Here is a 17008-nt window from a genome sequence, read left to right on the forward strand (position 1 = left end):
GCTAGCAGACGACACAACCATCTTCGTTAAAAATGAAAGGTCTGTAATGAAAGTTTTAGAAATAATGGATCAATTTCAGAGTGTCTCAGGGTTGAAAATAAACAAAGAAAAAAGCGAAGCCGTTTGGATCGGCAGCTTAAGAGATTCACAATCCAGATGTGGTAATTTAAAGTGGACATCAGAGCCTGTTAAAGTATTGGATCTTTATATTGGATACAACAAACAAAAGTGTGACCAACTAAATTGGGAGCCAAAAATAAAAAAGCTCGAGAATACTTTCAATTCATGGAAAATGCGAAATCTCACCCCGCATGGAAAGGTTCTAATTATTAAGAGTTTAGGTTTGTCGAATTTACTGTACTTAGCGTCTATTTTAAGTGTACCTGAAGAGATTGTAAAAACTGTTGATAAACTAATTTATGAATTTCTGGACTGTAAGAAGTATAAAATCAAGAAAGGAGTACTATTGGCACAGATAGAACAGGGAGGTTTAAATGTACCCAGTTTTTATGAATTGTCATTAGCTGCTAAATTTACCTGGTTTCGCAAATATTTTGATCAAAGTAACGCAAAATGAAAACAATTTTTCTTACTTGTTACAAACAGATGCGGAAAATAGCATTCTCAGATCAAGTGTTGATCCAGATTATATACCTTTTCAGATTTTAAGAGCGTTGCCACCTTTCTATAGAGATTGCCTTAAAGTTTGGTTTGCTGTCATACAGAAAAGTACTGAAACAAGTAATAGACATCTTATGTGGAATTCAATGTACAAAATTTTTGTGTCTGTAGAAATGAGTGATTTAAATATTTTTGCTTATGACTCTTTCAGTAACACCATCGGTATAAAAATTTCTTCAAGAATGGTTTACAGAATGTTAATTAAAGATTTTGTGATAAAGCCAAATGCGATGGAAAGTTGGAGTAGAGAATGTAAATTTCAATTTGCAGGAAAAGGAAGTGTGGTTATTAGCCAAAAGGGTTACACAAGAAACTAAGCTTCACAGTTTTCACTGGAAATTTACTATCCGTAGATTACCAAATTGTGTTAAGCTTTTTCACTGGAAGAAAATTGATTCTCCTTTATGTAAACGTTGCCATGTATACGACACTTACCAGCATAGATTTTGGGAATGTATTGTCGCAAAAAATATATGGAGGTTTACTGAGAAAGTAATAAGTAAGTTGTTACAAATGAAATTGAGTTAAAGTTTGTAGATGTGATCAGAGGATATTATTTCAAATCAAAGAAATTGGAAAATATTGTAAATCTTACTATTATCATAGCCAAATGGTCTATACATAAATACCATGTCTGTAATCTTGAAGATTCATTTCCTTCTGTAATTGTTATGAGAAACGAGTTGTATCAAAGAGCTCAAGCTCAGAAAATTGAAACCTTGCTTAAAGTCATGTGATTTTTTGGTCACATTGTTGTAGTTTTCAGACATGTATACCTTTTACGAGAAAGAAAATAAATAACAAAAAAAAACAAAAAAAAAACGGCTAAGTACAAAGCTGGGATTGAGGTACAGGCCGGGGTACGGGCGGAGTGAATCCTTGTCCCCGGGAACGCTAGCGCTTACAAACAGGCAAAGTTGGTCAGTTTTTGTTTTAGTGTTATGTCCCATTGGCCGAAATGTTCTGCACCTGTGAATGCCGGACCCTTGTCCATAACAACGTAGTCATTCAAGTCACTTGAACTGGACCATTGATACATGTCATACCGCCGTACCGATCGACATGATCGCAAGCGTAGCACTCGTCGCTGACGTGTAATGCATACCATACAATGTCAGCTTAGAGCGTACGGACATACGCGAGCGCGTTCATGTAAGCTTATGGCCGTTGTTTGAGGGACTGTGGGGCTTAAATACTCGAAATTATCGTGTGTCGCAACGCATTTCTTTTCATTTTCAACCAAAAATGGTGACTTTGTTATTTTACAACATGACATGCACTTTTAATAGTTCGCTAGTATCCATTTCAACTCATTGGACAATGGAAACATCATTTGGTGTCGCCGTTCTGAACTACCGAAAATGCAGTCGTTGTGCACTGACTAAGTGGGAGTGCAGAGAAATACTTAGAAGAGCCTAGTGTAGAATTTGGGATAATTTGTTTGCGTTCCTGTCAGCCTTATCTGAAACATTCTTTGTAGTTTTATCGCCCTCGTTCACGCCGAATATTCATAGACGTGGGCACTATACGGTTCTCGGGGCCTAGACCGTATAGTGCCCACGTCAAAATTTGTATGGCCAAAAGCTGGAATGTATGTATATGAAATTTGTGGCTGACGTGATGCATTTTACGCAATTATAGGCCGTGTCAAAATCCAAAAACACACTGACCCCTATTTGGCATTTCAAAAACATGGTGACCCCTATCACCAAATCAAAAACAGGGTGACCCCCATGAATCCACCGGCCCCCCGCCCCCTAGGCCGAAGAAACTGACCAGTCCCTTAATTATCATGCATGCAATGTCTTTACTGCCACTGTGCTATATAAGCCCACATTTCCACCAGTCATCAAAAAACAGAAATGGATTTTCACTGTGTAGCCTGAATCATTTTTTAGAATATGCAAAATCACAATAACTGCACAGTATATCCTCTAAGCTCGCTCGACACAGCACATTTCATCCTCCGGCTATGTGTGACTGGAAGCCATGCGAAGGAAGCCATATGCAGACGTGAGACGAGAACATATGAATGAAATCAAATCCTGATATCTTTCACAGCTTCGCACTGTTTTGTAACATTTGAATAAAAGATCGAGGTTTATTTCCGAGGGTTTTTATAGCTTAAACTATGGGGATTTTCTGGAAAAAAATCAGGAATCTCAGAGGCGCGGTGCATTGTGGGGTGGGGCAAAGGTCAAGTGGGCATCAACAGGCGCTCACTTACGTGACTACCGTAAACAATACACACAACCCACGACAATCACACAGAAGTTCTCTCGCTCAACAGTTACGCATTGAATTTCTCAGAGTTTTCTTTTACCGTTTATGTTTAATAATACTTACTTGTATGGATTACAACTGGTTAGCAAATTTATACCGAAAATTTACAACCGGATAGTGGTCTACACTCTCCCGATGTTGGCGACTATAGGCGCTTCGCTTTCCGTAGTTACGATTCTGACATGGAGCGTAGTTCGATAAGTAGTAAGTCACTAAATTTATAGACACAGAACAAAAAATGATCATTGTGCAGTTGTACGGTATTCATGAGTGTTTCCGACCGGAAATGAATTTTTTCTCAGAATTTCTCGTGATGTCCAAATAAGCGGTGCGACTATCGGAAACTTGGTAGGCCTATAGGGCCTAAGCTTACAGCTAACTCTGTGAGTGCATATCGAGACTGAACGGATATATCAAGAAGAACTTCACAGCAATGACAATGATAATTTATAAAGCGTCAATATCCACGGTAATGTGATCAAGGACGCTGACTAAAATTTACAAATCACAAAATTTGATGAAACAAACCGCAAACATCAAAAGCTGGGGCTAAAAAGCAGATCTAAAGAAGAAAGTTCTTACATTGGTTTTGAAAGTTGACAGGCTAGGAGAACGCGGAAGATGAAAGGATGTTTGTGAGTACGGAAGCCGCTACACTAAACGACCAATCTCCATATTTCATTTTGCGCGAGCCATCGAACAAAGTCTTAAGGAGGTACGCTACCATTCCAAAAAATGTTGGGACATTCTTGAAGTTGACTTTTCTGAAATAATCTTTATGTGTAAATTGCAAAGATATGAAAAAATATGGGGTACCCATGCAAAATTTTTGAAAAGACACATGCCAAAATTGACAGAAAACCACTAAATCTCCTATTTTGCAAAATTTGCACTTACCAGCAGAATCTTTATTTTATCGCAAACGATTAACAGATCCAAATGTGCATACCACATTTTTGCATTGCCAGGACAGCTGAATTAGGACAATCAACTAAAATTTGTGATGTCTTGTCTTAAAAATTAAATATTAGACCCTAAATTTATCATTTAACTGTAAAATTAGTCTTTTTTAAAAATATGAACTTTATATAAATGCATAAAATAATTTTCAAAATGTTAAAAAGTACAGCAATATCTATTAAACAGACAGTGTTCTTTGATTTGGAAGCAAAAAAAGTTGGGGTCACCACGCAAATTTTCTTACTAAACAGCAAAAAGTGACGAAAAAAGGTGAATTTTGTTAGACCTGAGATTTGACCCTCTAGCTTACTGATTTATGTTGGAGCTATAATTGTTAATTATTCTCTACTGATCTTTCAAAATAAAAATAACTGTCGATTTTTCTGTGCAAAAATATAATTTGGGTTGTTTTGATTCATAAAAACTTCTGAAAGAAATATTATGAGGTCACTAGCATGATTTTTTGCCATTTTGTCCTGTTATTCACGCTCACCAGGTTAGGTAGTCTAAAAGGAACATGTACATCTTCTGGACAAAAGAGGGCGCTCTCCTATATAGAAAGATAGCGTACTACCTTAACTGATCAACTGACCTCAAGTTACGACTAGACCAGGAACATAAAGTGAGATCATATTTGAAAGATAACTGGGAGCAAACCCATGAATGCACTGAATGAAGTATGAGCCTCGAAAGTTAAAGACTCAAACTTTTGCTCATACTTACCTTAATGAAACTTTCGACCATTCTCTTACCAAATTAACAATAAAAATCGGGGGGGGGGGGTGTCACCGTGCAAATTATGGTTGTAGAGAAACAAAAACCCAAGGTTCACCGATGTTCAAAATTCAAAATAGCCGCTTTCTCCGTGTTAACTCGGGGGAGAAAAATAAAATTTTCTTTTTTTGAAAACTAAGTAGGTAAGTTTTTTTTCACACCAGAGCTTTAAAATGAACCCCCACGAGTGGTACATCAGAAAAGAATTGTAGAAGTTTGAGAGGCTGAATATTCGTGTTACCTTAAAAGTCAGCACTAACATCTTATCTTAAAAACAATGTGCTGTGTCATTGGCAACCAATGCAACTTGTACAGAATGGAGATAAAGAGTTATTTTTGAATGAGTCACAATCGTGCAGCTATATGTTTTGAACACGTTGAATCTGAATAAAAAATCAAAAGTTCCTGCAACGGAGAGTGACATTAATCGATGCGAGATTTGACAAAACTTTAAAAGCACGGACAAATTGTGACGTCCTAGATGAAAGGTTACTGTACAGCAGATCTCTCCAACGTGGTAACAAGAGTCAAGGATCGCGCCAAGGCTTTAATAGCATGATAGCAAAAAATAATTTTAGCATCCAAAACACAAGTTTCTGAAATATCTTTATCTGACAGGTTATACGAGAGTAGTATAATAAACGAGGTCAACTGTGATAAATTTTGTTTTATTTAACTACAGGGTAATTCCCCCTTACGCGTTTGCCTATTGTGCATGCGTGGAAGAGGGAATTCCCCACTGAGTTAGATATAGGTCATTCAGCACTAGCTATGACTCACTGGGTAATCCCCCTAACAGAACAGTATTATATTATCGGATGGAAGGGAGATCATTTGCTCAATAGATTCTGGCTGCAGCTCTGTACCGTTCCTTAAGGAGTTCCAGTGCCCGTTTCAGTGCTGATTCTCGTCTTCTGGATGTAAGTATATACTCGTTTTCTGGTTGTGTGAATTTACTATGTTTTTCCTACGCCTATCGGAACGAGATTTTCCCCTACCCTACAGTAACCGTTCCGATCTTGAACACTGTTGCACAATACCCCTATCGGAACGTTTTCAGGCAGGGCCGGTAGGGACTTTCCGGTAGGCTTCGCGGAACGGTTGCTTAGCAGCCATTGATGTCATGACAGAGGTCTGTCATTCTACAGTTTTCATGAAAATTTTCTGTGGAATTTTTTTCTGAACTCGAGAGTTAACTAAAATAGTATAGACTTTAATCTACTATTTTCAACAGAGACCTGAGCATCACTAATAACATAAACATGAGCAAATATATTATCATCCCGACCTTCGATTCTATTATCATCGCGAGAGTCGACACTTTTCACTGAAGTATCTTTCTTCAAGATTTCAAGCTGTATTCCATCTTTTGTGTTCATTACTCTAAGACCATTTCCATGAAACTCAATATCTTTAAAGCTACGCAGATCAATAAACAGACAGAATTTATTCTTCAAATAATCGACTTCATCTATATCAATTTCACACCAATCTTTATCTTCAGCAAAATACCATCGTGTTTCTGTCCAAAATTGTCTTGGTATCATCTTCTGAGCGTATATTTTATTTGCAATACCCTCAATCATTACAGACACAGATTCAATGGATGGATTAAAGAAAAGTTCACTATTAAGTTCTGACTGATTCTGTTTTTTAGTGAAGAGTATTAAGATACCTCTAATGCTACGTCGTGGTACATTTATATTTTCATTGATAACCGTGGTTGATTCTTTGAATGGGATTGTTCTAAAATAATGTATATGCTCGTAAAGGTAACTTTTCCCGCCGTTGTAATAACCAGCAGTTGACCTCGCGAGTGCGGAATCAGAAATTGTTTCGTATTCCATTTGAATGTTTTTTAATTTATAATTGGGTGTAACAACATTATTACTGACAAGTAATTGGGAGGCGGGTGCCAACGTAATTTCCCATTCGATATGACTCCCTAACTCTTTTGGATATGCAACCCCATGGCCTGTTATGAGGGGATGATTCAGATGAATAGCATATTTTGTTTTATATGTGTCAAAAAGTAAATTATCATCCACGACGGTGTGATCTGCATTGGCCACGCCACTTCTCAATTTTCTTAGATTTTCGTTCTGAATTCCGTACAGTGTCATGTTCGTTCTCTCCTTTTTATGTTTGAAGAGATCACGATAACATTCAATAAGGTTATATTTATTCAAATTGAAAAGTGCCTGAAAAGTGCCTGCCCCTGAAATGTGAGAACCATACGCTCCACCAAATTTTTTGCAACATTTTGAACCACTCGGTTATCTTCATGTCCCATTACTTCGAGATCAAAAACCAGGTCGAAAGTATCTGGAACTAGGACTACTCCGCTTTCTAACTTTGGACATCGTATGATAAGTGTCTGGCCTGGATCTGCCTCACTTGGATTATGGGCAATCACATGATGAGTTCTTTCTGACTTCGTTCCCTTCGGTATTCGGTTGGTGAATTCCGGTAATAATGATCTATCGTACCCCATTTTCGTGTAATGTATATAGTAGTGAAGAAGAAAAAATTACAGTTAAAAAGAAAAAATAAATCACATCTTTACATAAATATTTCCGTCTGATTGAAAGATAAATCGATTACCTGTGTCGCGAATCAGTCGAAGAACCCAATATTCTTGTAAATGTTGGACTTCCATTTCATCATTGTCAATCTCCTGAAAGACGTTTATGAATTCTAGTCGCTTAAAGAAGTTAGTCTTTTGACATTCCTTCACGAAAGCTAATATGTTATGATATAGATTATCATCTTTGAGTCGGACACCTGGATTTGCTTGAAGTATATGTCGATTTACTCGTCGGAGTTTGCACCATTCCAATTCGACAGAGAAACCAAATAGGTCTTTATTTTTAGAAAGAAACTTTGCAATATTCTTTTCACCAAACATGCTTGACCATATATTAATACATAATTTTATTTATTATGACTAATGTTAAACCAGTTAAAAATATCCATAGCTGTTCTCCAACAAATCCGACAACCGATCCTGCTGTCTTTAATAGAAAACTAACAAGGGAGCCGATTAAACCTGGTATTGCAGCTGCACTTTTTGCGGCCAAGGTTTTTAAACATTCGCCATTGCTTTACAATTTCTTTCGCTTTTGTATATACTTTGGGTGGACCTGAACCATTGTTTGACCCAGAGCCGCCAGTTCCTGCTCCTCCTCCTCCTTTAGTCACAGCCAGGGCAATTGTTGATATTGTCATTCCAAGGGCAGTAAGTAATGCAGCGATTGTAATACCATTTCGTTTAAATAACTCAGTCAGCTTCAGCCTGAGTGATAATTCTGGATCGGAAATTACATCACGAAGAGACCTAGTAGTAGCCAGACTTTCACGTGCCCCGCTAATATTACCATGTTCATATTCAATTCGATCAACAACTTTAGCTTCTCTTGTTATAAGTTCATCTAGTAGTTTCTTAGCTTTTTCTTTTCCTTGGGTGCTCGTTTCAGGATCCTTTAACTGTTTTTCAACTTCTTTTTTCTCTAGCGTTATTTTCTTTTTTTCATTGTTAAGATCGTCAAGACGCATATTCGCAATCCTTAATTCATCATTAATAGCTCTATATTCAGGGTTTAGATTGTTCCATTCATCGATTTTATTTTCAAAAGCTTGTATTTTGTGTGCATTACCAGAAGCATCTTGCCGTAAGAATGTCAGTTCATCTTTGTATATACCCATGTCTTCTGGCGTCATCTTCTCAGCCGGTATTTTATCGTTTTTCACATCTTCAGAATACAATGTACGACTCACATATTCGGGCTCTGCGCTAGAGTGATCGACTCCACTCCATGCGTATACTTTATTTTAAATTCAGAACCTCCTTTCCTCTTTTTTAATGTGGATTTCTCTAAAAATCTACTTCCTTTATCTGTTGTAACTCTGATTTCTTTATAATACAGTTCACCACCTTTAATCTTACCATTTAAAATCAATTCGTGTCGTGCATCAGGATTAGAAATATTATATTTGTCTAAGAGTTGTTCAGCCATATCTTTTGTAATTTCTACTCTCTGTCCAATCAAACGATCCACCATTGGCTATACACTAAAGGGTCGGGGTTTGCATCATCATAGGAAAAAGTTGTTTCAGCAGTAGCATCATCATCATCATTCAAATTTGCATCATCGAAATCCTGGAGTGGTATATCTTCTCCTCCTTCTGCCATATTGTCTTTCTATATTACTACAATTATTTTTTATCATCCCTTACATATACAGTAAAAATTAAAATGCACGTCTCAGTTGTTGAAAGCGTTGAACAATTGGCCGACTATATCGAAAGAACTAGCGCCGCATATCGCCGCAGTTATAAATTAATGGGTCAAATTGATATGGCTCTTAATGTGACTAAGGGAATTCTTGTAAGTTCAGCTGTCATAGCAGCAATTCCGGCAGTACCAGTTCTTTTAGCTTTAACTCCTATACCAGGTGTTATTATTGATGTAATACAGGGAAAAACAGGAGTATCAAAGAGGCGAGAGAAATATAAACATTATTACGTTCAATATAAACAGCTGCTTACACAAATACAAGAAAAAGGCGCAACAACAGACCCCGCCTCAGACCTTATTCAGGACATTTTCAAGCAGGCACTAGAAATACAAAAACAAGAAGGATTTAGTCCGCCTCTAGAGCGTTACATGCGACATTATGGATTAAATGGATATGAAAGTTAACTCCGTTAGCGTTCCGAAGGGGAACCGTAACCGTAGGTCCACCCTATCGGCCTAGTTTCTGCCAGCCATTCTTTTGTGTCTGGATCGTATAACTGCACACGTTTGATATCATTTGGCGCCATCATTATTTTACTACGCTTTTCACTACGGATTTCTCCAGGTTTTTTCCGTACAAACTGTACAAATTGTGCCCGCTCGGGTTCCTTCCCAGTTTCAAACAGATCCTTATAATCTTCAAAGTTCAAATGTTTTCTAACACAAACATCTTTTATCCCTTTATTTTTTTTCGTCTCGGAAGTTGGAGTCCGAAAAGCATACACTTTCGAGCGTATGCCGACAAAATCAAGAATAGGTACTCCATTCAACTCATCTTTAAATTTACCTATCACCTTTTTATTAATCTTTGGAAAATCGGGGCCGCTCATCCCACTAGTATCATATATAGACTCATTACCATTCTTTTCCACATCTTCTCGGACTATATCATTGAAAGTTACGTCTGGGGAAGGAAGAGGCACACTGTAAACAAAACTGTCAGTATCCATGTAGGCTAATCGTATTCCAGGGAACTGCTTTCGAAAGTAATTGTAATGCGTCTCATACATAAGCAGCTTAGAAAGTTCAAGCACTGCCGCGCCAATGAAAACTGGCTTTTTATATTCATATTTATCCCTTTTCAGTTCCAGGAGAACACTGTCGCAGGAATCACCATCCTCTTCGGAAGTTATGAAAGTTATATGTTTCATCTTTGGATTATACTTCTGAATCTTTTTACGACCACTATCGGAACCGCGGTCCGGAACAAATTTAAAGTCTCTGTACTTTCGAACGTCTTCTATTGTCTTGCCGAACATTGCATTATTCATAAGCTTATAGAAATTCTTTTCAAAATCTGTCTTTCCCTTTGTCCTCATTTCAGTGTTAAAGGCAATATATTTCGCGAGACACGGCGCCTCTTCGAAGGCAAGCGCCCGATACACCTTTTTCAGTCGCATTCCCATCCGAAGATAGAATTCAAGCAACTTGTAGTGTAAGACGTATCTCTCTCTGTCCATAAGACTTGTAATCAGTCGACTGCCCTGCCTCGGAAATTCATGGTGATGTGGCGCGAGTGGTAGATCGGAATGTTCTGTACACAATTCAGTCGGATATTCTAAGTCTACTTCTAGAAAACTTGGCGGAAAGGTGGCACCGGGTCCCCACCCCCCGGAGCCTACTCCGCCTTCCCATTCTAACCACTCTTCCATCGTCATCCAATGAAGTCCTCCCACTGGCATTGCCTGACTCATTGCCCAGCCATAAAGATTATTAGCATCGAGATATTTTATTTCGGTTAACGGCTTCTCCGGATCATAATTCCCGCCAGCTCCGCCAGGCTCGTCTGTTGCATAAGCCGGATGATTTGTCTGTAAATAATGAATATTACACTGGCTGATACCACCTCTAATTCCCCTCTGAATGAAATTCATCTGCTCAGCATCTTGAATGAGTTTAAATTTATTACCTGTGTAAAGTAACATAGCATCCCATGTCAAGCCGGGCGCTGACATATAGTGAGCTGGATCTAACTTATATGCTTCTAAACATGTGTCACGGAAATTTTCGAATATATTCGCAAGAAGGAGAACGTCTGTCTCACAATAGAATTCCATATAATCACGAATCGTCTTACATCCAACTTCACCCCATACTCGCAATGCATGTTCATAATCGGACTCCGAAATCCCCTCTTCCGTTAATTTGCTATAAAATTTGTGTCTCTCCGGGAGCTCCCCCTCTTCTAGTCTGTCAACCGAGTCTAAATATTCGTAGGGGAAGAAACCTTTCGCCCGCTGAATGTCCGGGTACGAAAGTGGTACTGCCGTCCATCCATCCTCTGGCACAGTCTTTGCCAACTTCGCGAGCGACCCAGACATCAACTGAGCACTGTCCATAAACTTTATAGAAAAGAAACGTTTCTTTATCTCCCTCTTCTTATTCGGCCACTCTCCACCAACAACAATTGAGGCACTAAAAATAAATGTTTTCATAAGACACATAATTCCACCATTACCCGTCTTAGCTATGATATTTGGCTCTGGTTCCGAAGGGTCCCCGATTTCATGTAACTTATTCAAAATAAAAGAACCATCGTATCCCTTGAGGTTGTGAAAGTAGATAGGAATGGTTCTCGACGGGCGGCATCCCTCACAATAAAAAGTCGTTCCGTCCTTCACTACTCGATATCCGGCGGGCGCCTCACATGCAATACAGACTGGATCGTTGTAATTAGAAGGATCTTTCATCGGTTTTATTTTCCAATAATATGATTTCGAATAATTCTCAGCCGTTTTCTTCATATCCTTTAGAAATTCTGTAACACAGGAGAGGCCCGTGAATGTTCTGTAACCATAAACTTTCGGCTTACTGTCCAGTCCCCATCGTTCCACCATAACATACGAAATACAAATTGGAATGTGTCGGCCAGTGCCCTTCTCAATAATTGCCTCAGTATCTGCATACACAACGTAGGGACAGGGCACCTTCTTCTTATGTCCTTCAAATTGACATACTTCCTTAGGAAAAACTGGCTGAGCAGTGTCTGTTCCACAGTATACCTGATGTATTTCTAATTCTTCTGTTGACGCAAAACCTCGCTTACAAACCATACAAATACACTTCTGTCTGCGCTCATTCTTTCGATTATTACGAGAATTAAGAAGGCGATTTAACAAAGTAATTGGTACGAAGTGGCTGCCATCTTCACCAACTATCAGTAAGATATTTGCTATTTGATCCGTTCCGCTAGGACCTTCGGAACCACTATATAACACAGTTATGTCGGACGGGGGATCATTTTCGTAGATCTGAAATACTTGAAGTTTGGTGCCCGGATTTTGCTGCTCGAAGCGCTTGAATACAGTCTTATCGGCGGGCGTAGGAAATGGTATTCCATCAAAAGAGTAATCGACCATAAATGGAGTGTACGTATTCCATTTTCTCCTTACCTGACCACATTTCTTTTTGCGAAACGCGGGGTCGCCCAACTTTAAACTTGAAACGACGGCATACTGAAAACAATTCTCGCCGCCAGAAGGTAGAATAAGATCGCTCACACAATGCTTATTTTTTAACCATTCAGGCAGTTGGACTGCGCCAGCCCCCGGGCCGGCCCCGAGTAAAACTTCTACTAGAATTACTTCAAAATTAAGTATCTCCTCGAGAACGAGACCAGAACCCTCAACAGCTTCAATTGTATCAAGCATATGGTCGTAGCGTTCTATTAATTGTTGTTTCGCATCCGATTCCGCCCCTCCTACATCTTTTGTGTATGTATCTTTTAATTTAACAGGCAATGTACGATTTTGTGTATTACCGTTTTTCGGATCCGAAAATTTGACTTCCATTTCTGCATAAACAGAGTACATCTTTCTTTCTTTGGCCATACCTTCAATATCCACCAGCTCCCCGATATCCTCGACTCGCTTGACTTCAGGAAATTCTTTTCGTAAAACTGCTCCCTTGAATGCTGTACGTAATCGATGTGCCATAACAATGTTTATGATATATACTATCCTAAAATTTTTTAAAAAGAAAAAATAATTATTCTATGATAGGTCATCAAAATCCACTATAATATTTTTGGCAGCATTTATTTGTTTATATATCTCACCTAATCTTTCTAAGTCGACTAGTTCTTCCGCATCTTGAATTTCTGGTTTATTAGCCGCGGCACAAAATAACCTCTCAACAGTGAAAGAAAGGAGCACGCTTATTTAAGCGCGGTTTAAATGCTAAGAATTCTATCTTACTACCTTTTCGGATATTACGAGGTACAATAGCAGGATTTTCTCGGACTGGCAATGGGCTTACTGCTTTAAAACGCAGTCAATATCTTGAACCATATCAATACATGTAGCAAAATCGGCCCCTCTTTTAAACCGAAATTTAAAATACTTTATCTGCGCCCCGCTCCCTCGCTTCTGATAAACTTTAGATGGATTGTAAAATCCGATAGGATTCTTGGAGTGAGCGGCCAGGCTTGCAGCATAACTTTAGCAGTGCTTGCATCGAAACTTTCACCTAAGGCACGAAATACTATTAAATCGGTAAACTTTTGAAGACTCGTTAGCCAACGGACACACATTTCATCGCATGTAGCTGGATCTTTAGAACCATATTTAGGTCCGATGTTGAAAACTACTTCTAGCTCACTGTCTACGTATATGAAAGGATCTACCAAAGATTCATCAAATATGAGTTTGCCGTCACTGATTCGAATTTCTCCGGTTTCAAGTATTTTTATTGCATCTGAAATAGAAAGGATTGCCATTGTCTTATCGTAATATATCTTTACGAAAAATAATTTTAAAAATTTTTTTTCTATGATATAGTATCCCAAAATGTCATACATATTCATAAATGGACCAACTGGAAGTGGTAAGAGTTACGATGCAGTAAATTTGGCGGAGGGGCCGGAGGTGACTCACGTACCAGAATTTGACACTAGTTTTTCTAGCAACATTGCCGACTTTTATAATGGGAAAGTTTCGATTGCCGATTTTCAGAACCAGTTTATAGAACATACTCTTAGTTTACAATGTCAGGCTGGGAAAGCCCCTTCGGAACGCTACATTATTTGTGACTCTTCCATAATTCAACATCTAACTTTTTCTAGAATCCTGGGCGTTTCCGTGGCAGCGGAAGAAAAAAAGATTGTTTCTAGAGCATTTGATCATTTACACAGTTTCATTATCATATTCAAAGATATGCCTTGGGATTATTGCAGGCGGAATGTGTTGACTCGAGCCAGACAATATGAAATAGCCGCCTTAAAAGAACTAGAAGAGATTCATGATAAGTTCAAACAGACTTTCTTAGAAATTTGTAATGACTACAGACTTCCATGTTTGGTAATTCATCAATCTCTTACGCCTGCCCTTCTCAAGAATATACTTAATCCAACAATTGATACAGAGACAGTCGGGTCAGTAGAATCTCCACGAGCTTTTGACTTTGGAATTGCATGGAGCGGCGGCAGCCAGGGATTTTTAATAGACGGTTTCGGCAAGGAGGAACTTGAAAAAGCGTACTACCCACCTAGCCAAGAACAACTACAACAACCCCGAGTCTCACTCAAGAACATACACAAACTTCTTAATGCTTGTGAAACAGTGCATGCTTATAATGCCCAGTTTGATTTACAGGCACTTGATATGATGAAACCTTACGATTCCGTAAGGGGCTTTGAAGTTACTTGTCTATGGCTCATGTCAGTTGTGTACATTATACTTCAGCCAGAACTTATCGATAAAGCTGAAAAAGGGGGGGCTCGAAAGAACGGACCGTGGCAACATGAGAAGTCGCTTTGAAGATCTTGCAAACTTAATATGTTCAGGAACCGAGGTACCACCTCATCCACATACAGCCGAAAAAGATGCAATAAGTGAACATTACTTACGACAGTACATGATAAATACTTGGCCAGGTGGTTGGAAGCGGGGTGGTAAACTGACACTTTCGGCTTTCAAGAAATTAAGACTTCTTCCATGGTACTTATTGAATAACTTTCGTAATTACTTGCGTTAGTACTTACGTTAGTACTTGACAAGTACCAGCACAGGAACTTACGAAGTTCTAATAACATTTTCCTCTGGCTCCCAACTATTGAAACTTTCCGGATAACCGCGCCATTTTATCAGATAATATTTCTTTCCTCTAATTTTTTTCGTCTTCAAAATTCGTTCTACTCTGTACAGCTCGTCGGCGCGTTCCGAAAGGGCGCTCTGAAGTTCATCAGAATAGAAAGTGCCGAGTATTTCCTCTCCATTCAGATCTTTTATTTTGTAAACTGGCGGAGTACCCAGTCCAGCCGCGTACACCACTTTTGAAACCACGAAAATCTCCTCTGTCCAATTTGGTAAATATCCTTTCTTGAAAGTGGTCTTGTATTTTGTAATTCGGACCTGTTCTCCCGGCTTGAATTCAGGGTTAGCTCCCATGGCTGCCAACTCAGGGTAAAGTGTATAAAATGCCTGCCAATCGTTGTCCTCTGTTACATCGACGGGTTTCATTTTGATACTTCCGTGTACGGTGTTATTGTAATTCTCGAGAAGTTCTGGTAGAATGGGGAGCCATTCTCGTGTCTGTCTGTATGTGAAGTATTTCCACATCATCGTCTTGAGGGTCCGATTAAAACGTTCCACGACGCTAGCTTTTTTGTCACTGTAGGTGTGAAACCAGTGAATTCCCGCCTCCTCCAACCATTTCTGCATTTTTCGGTTAGTAAATTCCTGCCCCTCATCTGTCTGAAGTTTGTCGGGTTGCCTCCCGGATTTCTTAATTATGTCTTGTAGCGCCTGCAACGTATCATCAGCCGTTTTTGACTGTATCGGCCTGGCCCATGCATATTTGCTGAGCACATCGATTACTGTTAGCATGTATCGAATGTTATGATTCTCTTTTGCGAATGGTGAAGGGAATTCCACGAGATCCGCTTGCCACTGTGAGTCTATCGATGTTACGAAAACGCGCTGGCCGCCACGAGTACGAGGTACCGGTTTATGTAGATTATAAGTTAGCTGAGTTTTTAACCAGTCCTGTACCTCTTTCTTAGTAATTTTTAGCCCGCTGGAGCGTGCTGCATCATATAATTTTTGTACACCTCCAAAACCAGTTTTCGGGTTGTAATATAATTCTCTAAGAGTACCTTCGGTAGAACCTTCGGTGTTCCTATCGGTAGAGCCTTCCATGATTAGCTATATTAAACGAAAAATTGAATGTCGTACGGATGCCGTAAATGAAATACTAGTTTACTGAATGGTGTATTTTTCAATTGCTTGATTAGGGAAGTGACCTCCCGTTCTGACACCTCCATTCCATATTCTTTTATAATAGTCTTGTTATCTGTCTTGCTGGGTGTGTAAAATAGTACTAACATCTGTATGTTTTCCCTAAATGGTTTACTAATACTAGTATATTGTTGAGTCAGAACCCAGACAGATAATCCGTCGTGTCTTGCGCTGAAACCAAGTTTGACTAAAACGTCACTGCGCTTCTTCATATCTTTGGACGAGGCGCAGTCGTCGAGGATTATTAAAGTGTTCGTGCCGGCCCATTCTTTATGTACTAAGGCTAGTGTAACATCCACAGCATCGAGTCCGACCGGAAACACAAACACGTGGTCATCGGTGAAAATGAATCTTTTGTTATATGTTTTATTATTCATGAATGTCGGACAAATGAAAACTATATATTCAAATTTCCTTAAGTACGGGCCGGTGAGGAGATCCATCACATATTCTGTTTTGCCAGAATTTGTCGGTCCAGTTACAATCATGTTGAATGGTGGGGTCGCATACATCGGATCTATATACTGTACATAAATGTAATGAATATGGCTAAAGATAACAAACCAATTTTGCCGTATTCGTGAATAGGGTCTGCGCCGGTCACGGCTGCTGCCTTCCGTTCCGAAGGTGACCCTCCGGCTTACGCTCGTCCTGCCACTTCACGGGATCCTCTTCCCCTTCCATCTCATGTACAGCACTTTCTCGAACTTCCGTGTTTATATCACCATTCACCCCGAAGACCATAGATTCAGTTGCGTATTGCAATTCATTATTATAA

The 17008-nt window shown here is 39.1% G+C and overlaps 1 protein-coding gene across 1 annotated transcript in view; it reads right to left on the reverse strand.

Moving 5' to 3' along the window:
• The window catches only part of LOC139117689 (heat shock 70 kDa protein-like), a 29325-nt gene extending 13194 nt beyond the window's left edge, over positions 1–16131 (reverse strand). The window contains 1 exon segment of the mRNA XM_070680935.1: positions 15985–16131. Coding sequence (XP_070537036.1) covers positions 15985–16131 — 147 coding nt within the window.
• Between the last annotated feature and the right edge of the window lie 877 nt (positions 16132–17008).

The sequence above is a fragment of the Ptychodera flava genome, chromosome 18 (assembly GCF_041260155.1).
Source record: "Ptychodera flava strain L36383 chromosome 18, AS_Pfla_20210202, whole genome shotgun sequence".
Classification (NCBI taxonomy): domain Eukaryota; kingdom Metazoa; phylum Hemichordata; class Enteropneusta; family Ptychoderidae; genus Ptychodera; species Ptychodera flava.